Source organism: Haliotis asinina, chromosome 16, assembly GCF_037392515.1.
Source record: "Haliotis asinina isolate JCU_RB_2024 chromosome 16, JCU_Hal_asi_v2, whole genome shotgun sequence".
Classification (NCBI taxonomy): domain Eukaryota; kingdom Metazoa; phylum Mollusca; class Gastropoda; order Lepetellida; family Haliotidae; genus Haliotis; species Haliotis asinina.
Window position 1 is genome coordinate 22,937,766 of NC_090295.1, and position 14,199 is coordinate 22,951,964.

General features: G+C 38.7%; 1 protein-coding gene across 18 annotated transcripts in view; it reads left to right on the forward strand.

The window, feature by feature from the left end:
• LOC137268011 (kinesin-like protein unc-104) overlaps positions 1-14,199 on the forward strand; it is a 76,612-nt gene that overhangs the window by 52,892 nt on the left and 9,521 nt on the right. For 5 of the 18 annotated variants that reach the window (XM_067802481.1, XM_067802494.1, XM_067802486.1 and 2 more), the window contains 15 exons: positions 11-148; positions 888-1,006; positions 2,072-2,160; positions 3,174-3,318; positions 3,908-4,088; positions 4,492-4,582; positions 5,275-5,393; positions 5,809-5,913; positions 6,791-6,841; positions 8,672-8,743; positions 9,546-9,697; positions 9,998-10,103; positions 10,973-11,087; positions 11,344-11,429; positions 13,779-13,894. In XM_067802481.1, the coding sequence (XP_067658582.1) occupies positions 11-148; positions 888-1,006; positions 2,072-2,160; positions 3,174-3,318; positions 3,908-4,088; positions 4,492-4,582; positions 5,275-5,393; positions 5,809-5,913; positions 6,791-6,841; positions 8,672-8,743; positions 9,546-9,697; positions 9,998-10,103; positions 10,973-11,087; positions 11,344-11,429; positions 13,779-13,894 (1,685 nt within the window). Of the gene's footprint in view, positions 1-10; positions 149-887; positions 1,007-2,071; positions 2,161-3,173; positions 3,319-3,907; positions 4,089-4,491; positions 4,583-5,274; positions 5,394-5,808; positions 5,914-6,577; positions 6,590-6,790; positions 6,842-8,671; positions 8,744-9,545; positions 9,698-9,997; positions 10,104-10,972; positions 11,088-11,343; positions 11,430-13,778; positions 13,895-14,199 lie in introns of all 18 variants that reach the window. The other 13 variants (XM_067802485.1, XM_067802496.1, XM_067802493.1 and 10 more) reach the window with 11 other exon arrangements.

The following is a 14,199-nucleotide window of genomic DNA, read 5'->3' on the forward strand; positions in this document are numbered from 1 at the left end:
ATGGTTACAGACAACGCCTGGAGTTGATGCGGGAGATGTACCACAACGAAGCAGAGTTGTCCCCCACGTCCCCCGAGCCTAACATTGACTGTATGAGCGGCAGCGATCCCTTCTATGACCGCTTTCCATGGTTCAGGCTTGTGGGCAGGTAGGCACACTTCCAGTTTTGTGTGCATTGGTTGGGGAGGCAATCAGTGTGTTGCGTGTATTTGTAGAGGATGAGGGACAGTGAGGTAGCTTATTAGTTACAGTGTTCGCTCGTTACACCTCATGTTCATGAATACAATGTGGAACCCATTTCTGTTGTCTCCTGTCATGATGGTGCTGGGATATTGCTAAAAGCATAAAAAAAACCATGCTCGCTCACTCACTCACTCACTCACTCACTCACTCACTCACTGTAGAGAGTGATACTGTGAAAAGATCTGGATAAATTCATGACTGTTTGTGAACATGATCACTATCCTTTAAGCTCATCTGAGGAGTTAGATATAAATTGTACAGTACTAAAAATTAAGCAAGGAAGTTACAGTATCCTTTTCATTAGTTGATTTCTGAAACTTCAGGATCTGTACATATTAAAATACAAAATGAGCAAATCCCCTGTTGCCACTTAATTTTGATTACTACTCATATTATCTGAGAAATGTGCAGTTTCTCAGTGTGATGGTTTTATTTGGAAAATGATGCTGAATCATTTTGGGCAGAGAAGTGTGGTATTATTGGTTGAATATAGCAGTGGTAAAATATGCAGTTAGTTACTAAACTGAAAGTTACCCTAGTAGGACCTGCAACTGTATAATGAAATACGAAAGAAATACTATACCATTTTTGATGTAATTTGTGGTACCATAGATTATCCAGTGATTTTGAATCTTAAATTGCAGAGCATTTGTTTACCTGAGCAATCTGTACTACCCAGTACCCCTGGTACACAGGGTAGCCATTGTCAGCGAGAAGGGGGAGGTGAAAGGTTATCTACGGGTAGCTGTACAAGCTGTAACAGGTCAGTTTGTGACATGATACATAAGCCTGCTTTGATTTATTTGTTGTGTATCATGCTTTATTCAGCAATATACCAACTATGCTGTCATCTGTAAATAATCAAGTCTGGACCAGACAATATATATAAGACTCACAGCATTGACTGATGGATATATTTTGTTGAGGGTAAATCTTTTGGTGCAAGTTTAATGGCTGGTATTTCTCCTCCTGTTAAGAGTCAGAATTTAAAAACAAAATTAAATCAGAAGTTTTGGAGGAACCTCTGATCAAAGAGTACAATTTATGTTTGTAACCAAATGTTACATTCTACACAGAATTTCTTCAATTGTCAGGGATGTGTAATAATTATACAAGTTATTGATAAAGGCCCTCTAGGGAATACCTGTTGGTTGGAGGTATATCGCTGATTTTAATGCTGCATTGAAGTCAATGGTTGTATGAGAACTATATGTAAGATTTGAATTTAGAAATGTTTGAAGAATATCAGTTGGAAATAACAGAATGGCTGATATATAAAGCGGGGTTTCATTATATCAGCGATGCTATGACTCCAAGACTTACACTGTCTCATGTTCTGTCGTTGGAAAACAAAATACCGATTTTTCATGGCCTATTTACTGTTATCTTGTATCATGTTAATTTGTGTTGCACTTAGAAATTAAACAAACAATGCTTTTCTAAATTAAATATCACCACAAAACATATCAGTTAAAGGTTTTCCATTGCAAACGTATTTTTTTTTCAATGAAGGTGCACCAAGGCAACATGCATGGTGTGCTCTGTCTTTACATAAAGCAACTTGTCACAGTGTACATTGAGTCTCGAACCAGACCAGAAGGGAGAAGTTGTGAAACCATTTATATCATTTCTAAGGGAGAGTTATCGCTCCTCGCAACAAAAATATCGCCCATTAAATACCTGCATGCAACCAATCTTGTACTGTTGAGATACTTACATTTACAGATACCAGTTGAGGACAGTCAATCACAGTTGTCTGGAGTTTGTGCTTAAACCACTTCTTTATTTATCATTTGAGAAGTCTTCATTGATTTCTGTCTTGTTGCAGAGGCTGATGATGCTCCTGACTACACCCCAGGTATCAAACAATCAGGAAACGCCAAAATCTCATTCAGCGATGCCGACTATTTTGCATCTGTAAGTTTTTAGTCATAAAGTTTTGTCAAATGGTACAGTGGAAGCTCTCAAATCCAGCATCCCTCAAATCAATATCATCACTAGAAATTGATCCCAACAAAGGCTAGTTAATTTATGATCATTAATATGCTGTCCACTCTGGCATAAGTCCATTCCATATTTCGGCGCAACAAAAACTGCCCTATTTCCTGTTTGTACAGTAAATAATATTCTCTAAACTGGCATCAGGTTTCTCGGTTATCTTGTTGAGTGGTTGATTGGCTGAACTTGTGATAACAACACAGTGGATAACCATCAACATAAGGCTGATTGATGTTCCAAGTTGGTGAGTGACACATTTTGAAGAAGCAGAGAATTCAGTCATATTTTACAGCACAGGGAAGATCATACTCAGGTTGAAAAGAAGAAAGTTCTCTAAACCCTCTTTCCCTCTATACCAGCATTTTTTACCAGTCCCAATAAATGCCGGTTTAGAGGGCTTCCACTGTACTCTGGAAGCTGCCAAACCAGCATCTGTCCAATCCGGCAAGTTGTCAACATTGGCATAAAATCTCAGTCCCATCTGTGGCATGTACATTTATCATCAGCTCTACAATCCAGCACATTGCCTAAACCAGAATAATTCTTCAGTCCCAGTGAGTGTCAGTTTAGACAGCTTCCACTGTACTTGAAATTTGAAATGTGATAACTCTCCGCTGTTCGCAGCAGCCCCTTTCTTTCATTTGTGGATGTAATATAGCCTGCATATTTTTCCTGCAAGAAACTATGACTTACAACTAGGAGGGATGAAAAATGTATACATCTCTCTACGTTTAGAATTACACCAATGAAAGGCATTGCAAATGATATGGTTACATGCCTATTCTTTTGAGAGAGAATATTATTTACCTAATAAGCACAGCTCTTGCATACAGTCACTTCACACTTGATTTGTCACAATTAAACATGGATTATCATGAAAGCACTGTGAAAGTGATGGACGTGAACTGAATAAATGTTCCCTTTCATTTCAGCCATCTTTCTTTCAGAAACAACTGACCCACACTGAATTCCCACCAGCCATTGTTGGTAAACCACCCGTATCTGTTCCCTCAATGGAGAATCTGAGAATAGTTGAGGGAGAAGGACAGTCCCCAGAAAACACAGACACAGTCAAAGGTAGATATTTCCATCACACTCACAAGATTCTGAAAGTACCTGATTCTCCAATTTGGTGTTTTTTCAAGATAGGGGCGATGTAGCCCAGTAATTAAAGCGCTACCTCGTCATGCTTAAGACCCTGGTTCAATTCCTCTCATGGGTACAATGTGTGAAGCCCATTTCTGGTGCCCCCCAACGTGGTGTTGCTGGAATATTGCCAAAAGCAGCATAAAACCATACTCGCTCACTGAAAGTTTCAGTGCATATTGTTCCATGAAGCCATCTGTACTGAGAACTGAGCACCCTAGGGCGGTTATGTGTTGTCTGATGTGTTTGTGGGCCATTATCCTCAGACCATGTGGTTTGATGCTTATGCTTTCAGCCACTGGTTTTTGTGGATGAGACTTAATTATTTACATTTATTTACTTATTGATTGTAATAACTGATTAATTAATCAACTGATTGTGACACAGATACTGTGAAAGGTTGAAGCTCTTCAGATCATCTCTTTGTATGCTTATCAGTAAATCAGTCTGTGGGGATAGTGTGTCTAACCATTTGTGGCATTGTGCATCTGCCATAACCCAGCTGTGTCTGGTGTTGCAGTGTCAGACCAGAATGTGACAGCTGACAGTAAGAAGGTGGTCAACCTGGACCAGTGTCCAGATATCAACTCCAAGGAGCTGCCAGAGCACCTGCAACTCGGCTCCCAGTTCCAGTTCCGGGTCACTGTGCTCCAGGCCTCTGGAATATCACCAGAATATGCAGACATCTTCTGCCAGTTCAAGTGAGTAGTAACCTGACACAAAGCAGCGATAACCTTAGTGGAGTTAGTGCTTTAGAATTCCTTTGTTCATTTGAACAAAATTTCAGGGTGTTCCAAGAATGGACTATGATTGATGAGCTCGTTACTGTTACCATAAAATCCCTTCCTGGAATCAGTAATGCATTGATTTATTCCCAGTAGGCAACAAGTTAATATTTGATTAAGATTATCAGACTTTGGTTGGAGCAAACCAAAAATGAAGAGTGACTGATGATTACATTCACATTGATTCCTTATTGAAGAATTTACAGTATATAAGGTGAATATTGAAGGAAATACGAATGATTCAAGTTGAAGATGGTTTGCCTTTGGTGTATGAGATCAATGTCAAGGTCAGACCATTATGTGTATGTTTCCATTCCAGCTTCCTGCACCGACATGATGAGGCGTTCTCCACAGAACCTCTGAAGAACACAGGGAAAGGCCCACCGCTCGGCTTCTACCATGTACAGAATGTAAGTCCCTTCCACTTTACACACGGAAGAAAAATCCAGATTTATGGTAATCAACTTCTTTATTGTGGATAACACGACGTTTCGAAGCATATAAAGTAACTGATATCCACAAATCTGCCTTTTCTTATGCTTTTCACTTCCAAATGCCCTTCAAAGATTTACTCCCAGAAACATAAGAATTTGATTCTTTTTAGAAAGATGAAAATTTTAAAAGCTTTGAGTTATCAACAAATGAAATATCAGTATTGAAATTGACATGGGTATGTTTAATGCTCAAAGATCAGTGTAAACATTGTGAATTATCTTGCATCACACATAAATGGCACTTTTTGATTGTCTGAGCAGACTTCTAAAATTTTCAATGCACCACACTTAATGTGAGTAATATGTTCTATGTTAGAAGCTGGGAATGTGGGAATTCATTAATACTTTCTGTTGCATCAAATATATGAGTTTCATGTGATGTACATAAATTACTGATGTTTTGCGAATGCAAATTGATGGAGAGAAATAATTCGAAATTTGAACATACACAAACATAGAGGGTACATGAACCCATGCCCCTCACCTCTTCGTGACCAGTGAACAACTTACAATGTTAGGTCATGTTATACTGGGATGAGCTGTTTAATACAATGTCAGTCTGATTAAACACAATATTAATGTGGGGAGAATGGACCTCTCTGCTGCAGTTCACTGTGAATGTGACCAAGTCGTTCATTGACTACGTGAAGACACAGCCACTTGTGTTCGAGGTGTTCGGTCACTACCAGCAACACCCACTTCATGAACAAGCCAAGGAAAGACCCTTGTGAGTATTCATTTATCTCTGTTATTGTTTGTGATCATGTTATACCACAACCTGGAATTTTAGTTACAGATGATTCTATAGGTGGAATGTCAATGATACCGTCATTAGAGGAGCAGATGGATAGTGCTATGAGTAGATATTATTGTCTTGGAGATGCAACTCTACTGTTAATGCCCTATGGTGCAAATGAAGACAGCTGTCTGAAGCTTATTTAAAGGTATATTGTTGTCAAGGGAGATTATTTTGAAAACTGACATCCTAACAGTTTTGATTGGGAAGGATTTCTTTCAAAGTGCATGTTCTCAGTCTATCCACTGAGGTGTATGGCATCACAGGATGCTAGCAGCGTCACAGCAAGACCTCACATTAAATATTCGACAACCAACTGGAAATTTCAAATTCAAATTTTCTTAAGCTTTTTCAGCAGAATTCGATCCCCACCAAGCCGGAGTTTCCCATCCCACCTGCCTGTGTCAAAACCTGTACCATCACCCAAGTATGGAGTCATCACTGCCCCAAGGTGAGGATCTGTTTCTGATATCTAAAGAACTGTATGTGTCCCACGTGAAGCACTTGTTTCCCAGTGTCACGGTGTAGCCCTGCTTCCACACTCTCAGTGTCACGCCCCTCTGAGCTGTTAGCTCATCAGTTCCACCTGAGACTCCACCCCAGCTAGGACACATCTGGATGCCAATGAGCCTTGAGAACATTTAACTTGTAACAAGCTGACTGGGTTGGTGTATAAGCACCAACTTGCTGCCCATTTATCGTCAGTTATATGTTTAGTTTCATAAATTCAGTCTCTATGTCCAGATTTGACTTTCCTGGTCTGTTTGGAAAATCATGTTGGTTTTTTTAGTATTGAAGTACTTTAAACAGTATCTGATATTCCTTCCCAAATTTAAAGTAAACAGTCTGGATTATTTTTGTGTTTTTATTAACTGTGTTTGGGTAGTCTTTTAGGGTTTTCAGTGCTAATTAAAGTAATAAAGTAATAAGTCACCTTAAGGGGAACAAAGAGGCATACTGCTTCAAACACAGCAAGCTATAACAAATGCAAGCATAAAGATCATTAGATGAGTTCCCTCTTGTCAAATATTGAATTTGTGAACATATCTAAATGTATTTGACTCTGTGGCCATGCATATGCTTGTAAATTTACACATATTTATCCTTCTTTAAAGCTACCAGTTCTGGTAATTCCCACTATTGTTGTTTCAACTTTCTTTTACTCGTTCATTCCTATCAACAACGGTCCTGACATTGTATTTTTTTATTATTATTACTTTTTTTTTTGTCTTTGTGTGTGTTACTTTATGTGCCAGATAGCATGTGTGCTTCGTATTTTCTGTAATTTCTGGTCAGTGTTGTAATATGCACCTATTCTCCCCAACCAGAAAGAGAGACTTGTCTCTTGTAATGGACATCACTAAGGCAGCTGGGATTGGGTAAGATGTTTCGCATGAACGATGGTGGTGGTCGCAGGACATGTAGTTTGTAGTTTGAGTTGTCTGCCCTTACAACTGACGGGAGCTTTGAATCCATAATCATGCTTTTGCTTTGAACTTTACAGAGGTAATTTTTTTTTTCTTTTTTTTTTTATCTTTAAATGGTAGAGAATATTTTTTTCTTTGGTTTGAATCAATCTATTAAATGTGTTAATGTCTGAATCTTGTCTCAATCAAACCAACACTTTTGGTTTGGAGTGATATGCCCTTACTATTGACAGGAGCTTTAAGTTTATATCCTTGCCTTTTCTTTGAACTTTCATAGAGGTAAAGTAAGCTGTAGTTTCCTCTGAAGTTTGAGAAAATAATTAGGTAAACAAGACATTTTGAACTATTGATTTGAATCTGACATCACGTTTTGAAATTGTAAGATGTCTTAAATTGTCACAGATCCGTGTTCCTCACATGGGTATAGTGTGTGAAACACTTGGTATTTTACTTGCACAAAAGTTTTGCGAAATTCATACTTGCATCTTCCATTTCTCTTTCCATTGTAGAGGATGTAGTTATCTGCCCTTTGCCCATTTATGTGCATGATTATGTGTCTTATATTGATTATGAACAAGGTTGTTTTCTAATGTCAGTAGCAGGTACAAGTGGCGATTTGATGTGTGCAAATTGGAGTAACAAAATTAACTGGTTCAAATATTGTTTTGCACTGATCATGTTTCAAGGTTGTTCAGCACCACACCTCCACTAATGGGTTTCATCAAGGTGGTAAAATGTTTGAGATTTACTCCTGCCATGATATAACTGGAAGAATAATCAACCTGATGTGAAAGCAAATTCACTTGAGTTGTACCCTTAGAGAATGAGCAGTCTTTATTTAAAACAATTGTGGAACCTCCTGTAGAACCATCCTTCATCTGCTCCCTATGCATGAAGCTCACAGTGGGCATTCAAGGTTTACCTGTTCTTCACTACAATCTGATGTTACTAAATGTACTTCTTTCATGAATTAAGTATAATGGCTGACTTCAACTTGTTTTCCCAACTTTCATATCTATTTTACTGAGGCAAGTTTATTTACAGAACTTTAGCTCAAAATCAATGCAAATTGTCAACAAGCAAGCCAGAAGATTTAGAGTTTAGTGTTAAATCAGAGATACTGTCTTGTCAAGGCATATAACAACATTTATTCACTCGTTAGTGGGGAGTTATGAGTTAGTTATGCTCATGGTAACCACTGTTTCGACTGGTTGACTATTGTATTAAACACCATCCACTCAGTTAAACATTCACACAAGTATATCAGTTCACATGGATATCTGTGACATAGGGCAGCAACTGGATATACCAATTCTGATTTATCTGCTTTTTATCATTGTGTTGATTAACATAGTTTGAATTTGTTTATTAACTGAATTTATTGTTTATTAAGCTGTTGACTAATATATTTTTACATCTTCTGTGTCATGTATAGTCCAACTGCATGATCTTGCTTTCCAGTGTATCCGTAAACCCAGTATTTAAATGCTTTTATGTTATCATAGTTATTAATTATCATCCTTTAAGTAAGTGCCATTCAGATCTGCATTGAAGGAAACGAAACCTCAAGCACAGTTTCACTGAGTTTCCTTGTAAGAATGTAAAGGACGTGTTTAATTTCTTGAAATGATTTTAATTTGCCTCCTGGTGAGATCATTCGTGCAAAGCCACTGTGGCTTCAGTTCTCAGGGAATGGTTTACCGTTGTATAGTGGTGTAAAAACCTGAAAGTATGGTTAAACTACTGTTCAGGAAATTAAGCCTTATATTTGGTTTCTTTCAGCTCGAGCCCCGTCTACTCCAGATGTGATCTGCTTGTGTGGTTTGAGATCTGTGAACTGGCCCCCAATGGAGAGTGAGTCATCTATTGGTGTTTTGCAGTGTTTATATCATATCAGGAGTTTAATGGAATGGAAAGAGCTAGTGTGGTAAATACTAAGAAATGAGAGAAACATTGTTGGAAAGAATGTGATACTCATAACATGAGGTTTTGTGTTTCCTCTCTTATTTTATATCTGTTGACAAAACATTTGGGGAGTTGGTCTAAACTTAACTGAAAAGTAATCGACTAAACTTGAATAAACTATATATTCATCATCTGTATGATCATTTATATTGTGAACACTATGGAGAATTTATCAGAAACTAATGCGGTTCTGCGAAGCTTGTACAGAAATGGAGAAATTTGAGTGGAAGAGTGAACTCTAAATTTCTCATACTGACTGTCCCAAAGCGATTTGTGTTGGTGGGGTAGCCTAGTGGTTAAAGTGATCACTCATCACACTGGAGACCTGGGTTTGATTCCCCAGATGGGTTCAGTGTGTGAAGCCCATTTCTGGTGTCTCAAGTCAGAACATAGTTAAATAGTGTGAAACTCACTCACTCACTTATTCAAAGCAAATCAGGCCATCTATTCCATATGGAAGTCTAACACTCTCCATACAGTGGAGTCTTTACAGGATCTATTCTTTATGCCACTTGTGTATTTGAGCAAACAGTTCTGTATTCGAACCATCATGTTTTCTGAACAATATCCCTGACATTTGCTACAGAGTGGAGATAAATGTTGGTGTGTGATCAGGTGGAGCTAAATAGTGAGACATAAACGCCTCATTTTGCAACTTTGAATCTCATGTTTTGTGCTTTGTGTGATGCAGGTACGTGCCGGTGGTAGTGGATCACGGGGAGGAGCTGCCCACCAGAGGGATCTTCATGCTGCACCAGGGTATACAGAGACGCATCCGCATCACTATCGTACACGAGCGACGACATGAACTGCTGTGGAAGGACGTGAAGGAGCTTGTTGTTGGTATGTCCTCCTTGCACCAGGGTGGTTTTGTTGCATTGTATATTGCATGGCTTGGACTTTTCAAGTGATACTTATCAGTGCACAGATCGATGCTCATGATGTTGGTGATCACCAGATTGCCTGTTTCAGTTCCAAGTATTTACAGATTGCTGCCATTTAGCTGGAATATTTCCAAGAGTGGCGTAAAACTCACTCAGTCAGTATTTACAGATTGTTGCCATATGGCTAAAATATTGCTAAACATCAATATTTAATAAAAAATTTTAAGTTCACTTTAATGCATCTGATATATGTGCGCAGGTCGTATCCGCAACACCCAGGAGTACCGTGACTACGACGGAGAGATGACTGTTCTCTCCCTCAACCTCTTCCCTGCCCACTTCCTTCAGTACTCCAACGACGACAGGTGAGTGAGAACTGTAGATGGCACTTATTGAAGAGGGGATGGGAGCTTGACATCTGTAGATATGTGAAGTTACAAATAAAGCACCATGAGTTGTTGAGATGTTAAGAGCTTCTTGACGAAAACATTCAGTGTTGTTAGTACCTGTCCCTCTGCTGACATCCTGTGTACCAGTCAAGGCTGCTCTTGCTGGAAGTAATGAAAGTAATTTTATCATGTCTCTTGTTAGATGAGCCAATCAGAGACCAGAACCACTAACCTCAATTGAGACAATGTGCTCTCAGAAATGCATTCACCCTACCTACTTCACATAAGTATTTCTATACAGGCATTCGTTATTTTGACACTGCCTTGGGTTTTCATATCATTATTTGTGATGTGCAGGTACATTGATTTCTTACAATGTCATGTTTGTGAATTTACATTTGTATTAATCATGGTTCAGGTTTCAACATTTGTCCCCAAACCTGAAAGAGTTGTCTCCCTTTAACAAACAAATGTTTTTTTTGGGGGGTGGCCTGTCGTGAAACGTGGAAACTAGTAGCACCATACCTTACTATATGTTGTTTTTGAATCCAGTGTATCATCACTTAAAAGCAGTGAAACAACCGTTCCTGTTTGATTTTCACATGTCTCCAGTTAATGGCATTATTACAATTTTGTAAGATCAATATTCATTCATATCCATGGAAATGGAGAGGGTGACTAGTCAACTGGATTGGTCATGTGATTCCGGTGTGGCATGAATCATTTTGCTGTTGTCTTTTCTTGAGGGACATAGCACTAAACAGTTACCAGATCATTTCAGGAGAATGAAAGATGACTAAATAGGTCAATATAACTATATAACTGTATAACACATTGTGTTTCAGGGTCTTCTTCCAGTTTGAGGCAGCCTGGGATAGCTCCCTCCACAACTCTTCCCTCCTGAACAGGGTCACACAGTACGGGGAGAGGGTGTACATGACACTATCTGCTTACCTGGAGGTACGCATCTCACCAACACCAAATTACAGCTAGGTTTTGGTTGCAGTTTAAATGCTTTTTTTGTTTGTTTGTTTAACGCATCAGGGATGTATTGGTCAAACGAGCAAGAAGTAGCTCCGGGAACATTGTGACAATGAATGTTTGAAGTTGTCCATAAAAAGTATGATGTATTCTGTTTTGTAGATCTTTGAGCATATGAAAAAAGATTTTGTTATGTGAATGGTAGAACTATAAACTTCTTGCTCTCCTTCCACAGGTTGAGAACTGCGCCCAGCCTGCTTGTATCACCAAGGACCTGACTCTCATCATACACTCCAGAGACACCAAGATCTCAGCTCCAAGGTAGGCTGCACTCCAGCACTGTAGAAAGTCTGTCTGCTCACCTCATGACTGTTTCATGTGGTCAGATCTCAGCTTCTTGGTAAGCTCAGAAACTGTAAGGAATTTGCCTGTTGATATATTTCCAAGGCAGGCTGCACACCAGCACTGTAGAGAGTTTGTCTGTACCCACCTCATGCCTGTTTCATGTAGTCAGATATCAGCTCCTTGGTTGGCTGCACTCCAGCACTGTTGAGAGTTTGTCTCTTAATATATTTATTTCAACTTGACATCACTGAATGTCATTCTCAGTAGTTTTCTATATTTTTCTCACAATGTTATTCTTCAAAACATAAATGCAGCCAGATTTGAAAATATAAATGTTCCTTGATTTGTAAAATCCTGTTAATTTGTATGTTGTCAAATAGATGGCGGTGTCATAATTCATTTAAACTGAAATGTCTTCTAGCTGTGTGTATGATAAGTACAAAAGTCTCAGTTGTAATTTCTTCTGTTTGCTTGTATATTCTATAGTGTGGCTTTTGTAACTGTGTAACAACCACTTATGTTATACTGATGTCATGTATGTTGTATATATCATCTTGTAGTTTTCTAGATCCACCTGGCCATACGCTGTAGTAGATGTCAATATCATGCTTAGATCTGTCTGTCATAGTCTCTCTCAGTTGGTGGTACCAGTGGTGTCAGTAGTCAATATATCCTCCAGCCTTGCATATAGCATCACAACTAACAATAGGTACAGAAGCTGTTTAATTTATGGTTGAGGCAAACACTAATCAGATGGAATTGTCAGCACGGGAGAACTGGGCCAGTCACTGTAGTTACGTCCCTTGGACCAACCAGGGCACTATGTCAACATAATACCTTTAGTCTTTGGTTTCCTGAGCTTATGTGATTCTTCTATGCAATGTTGAACTCAACTCTCTCTCATTTAAAGTATTTTTTGCATAGTTTTCTCTTAAAAGTCTTTTATCCAGCTTTATGAATGTCAGATTTGTCTTGTTAGATATACTCAAATTGTTAAATGTACTCATGCTGGTATTTACTTTTTGAGATGTTAATCAAATTTGCAAATTTAATAATTCACAATATTATAACTGCTGAATGGATATATTGTAAGTTAATAACTTCAAAATATAACTGCTTAATCTTCAGTGTTGAATCTTTTGATAAAGGTTCAAGTTATGTTTAAACACTATTTCCATTTCTTCTAAACATGATAATAGCGGTCTTGTAAAGGATGGAATATGGGTTGGAATTTTAGTTATGTGGCATGAAAAGTGATGAACCTTCACTGAAATCCCACCGCAGATTTTGGTGACATTGCTGCAGCCCAGCATGTTGGGGGGCTTGTGTTTGTGTTGTGTGTTGTATTGTCTCTGTATCATCTATATCATGTCTTATTTACTGTTTGTGATGTCAGCAGTCAGCACTTTGGTGTGGCAGGCATGAGAGGGATGAAGGGAAACAACTCACAGTCAGCATAGCATATTTGATGAAACTAAAGTTGGGATCCTTGGAAAGGAAGATATTTCTGTTGGCATGTGCCGGTATTGTGTTCATGAATTGTTCAAGAACAATGGTTGTGAGAGAATGTATTTTGAGGTTGGGTAAAATGCACAAGCTTTAGTTTCAAGGTAAACTCAGTCTTTGACCATTACCTCTTTGGTTCTGTTTTATTTGGTGTTTCTGAAAATACATTATCTTCCTGTAATGTGACGACAGTTGAATAGCACATCTAGATCAAAGTAGCTAGAAGAATTTCCATTCTTTGTAGTGGGGATCATAGGCCTAAAAAATATCCCACTGTGAAGGTGGTAATGTAGAGGCGGAAGTATATATCATAACATTGGTGCACACATCTGAGGGACACTGTGCAGACACAGGGTGTAGTTGACTCACAAGTCTTGCTGCTCTCCTCTGCAGGTTGCAGGATGCTTCTGTACAAGGTGATCTTAGTTGCTTAGGTGACCATCCATTAACATATGACTGCCATAACGTTATGGTTGCTTGGTTCAACAGCATCCAGTGCATTAGGCAGTACCTTGTCTTTTTCTGAAACATATACCCAATTTGCTCAAATGGATGTGAATATGTTAGCTGTGACCCAAAAGAAACACAAAAATGAAGTTCTGTCGTCCACCTTAGAGCTACGACAGTTGCAACTCCCATACTTTGACACAGGCTTACAGTTGTCATACCTTAAGAGTGCTTTGTGCAACTGGACCCAGGACCATCAGAGCAGAATAAAAGAGTTTAAGTGACTGCAGCAAGGCTTGTTGATGTTGTGAAGCTGGCTTTGGTGGTGATGTTTGTGGCGGTGTTCTAACCGAGGCCCTGTTTGGCATACAGTGTTCGTTTCAGGGCTCTGCGCAGTCTCTTTGGTGGATCAAAGAATGCAGAAAGCAACCGAGTGTCTGGTGTCTATGAACTGTTCCTCAGGAAATTCTCTGAATCAAGTAGTCCAGGTGAGTCTTTTTAGAATGTCATTTGGCATTATTTTGTCTTTGGATGTACATACCAAGATCACATTTCATTAAGATGAAGTAACTGGCAACATCCATTTGTTGCTGAAATATTACCTGTCACTGTTCTATGAATCGGTTATGATCATGTAACCAAAGTTCTTGAGGTTAAAGGTACTTTGTGCATTTTTATTTGGAGATACGTGAAATGCCGAGACAATGTGAAAGAAATAAAAGTCAGGTAGTAAAATGTCAAAATATTTCACTTTAGCATCAGTTAAGGGACAGATTCTGAAAAATTGATGTTT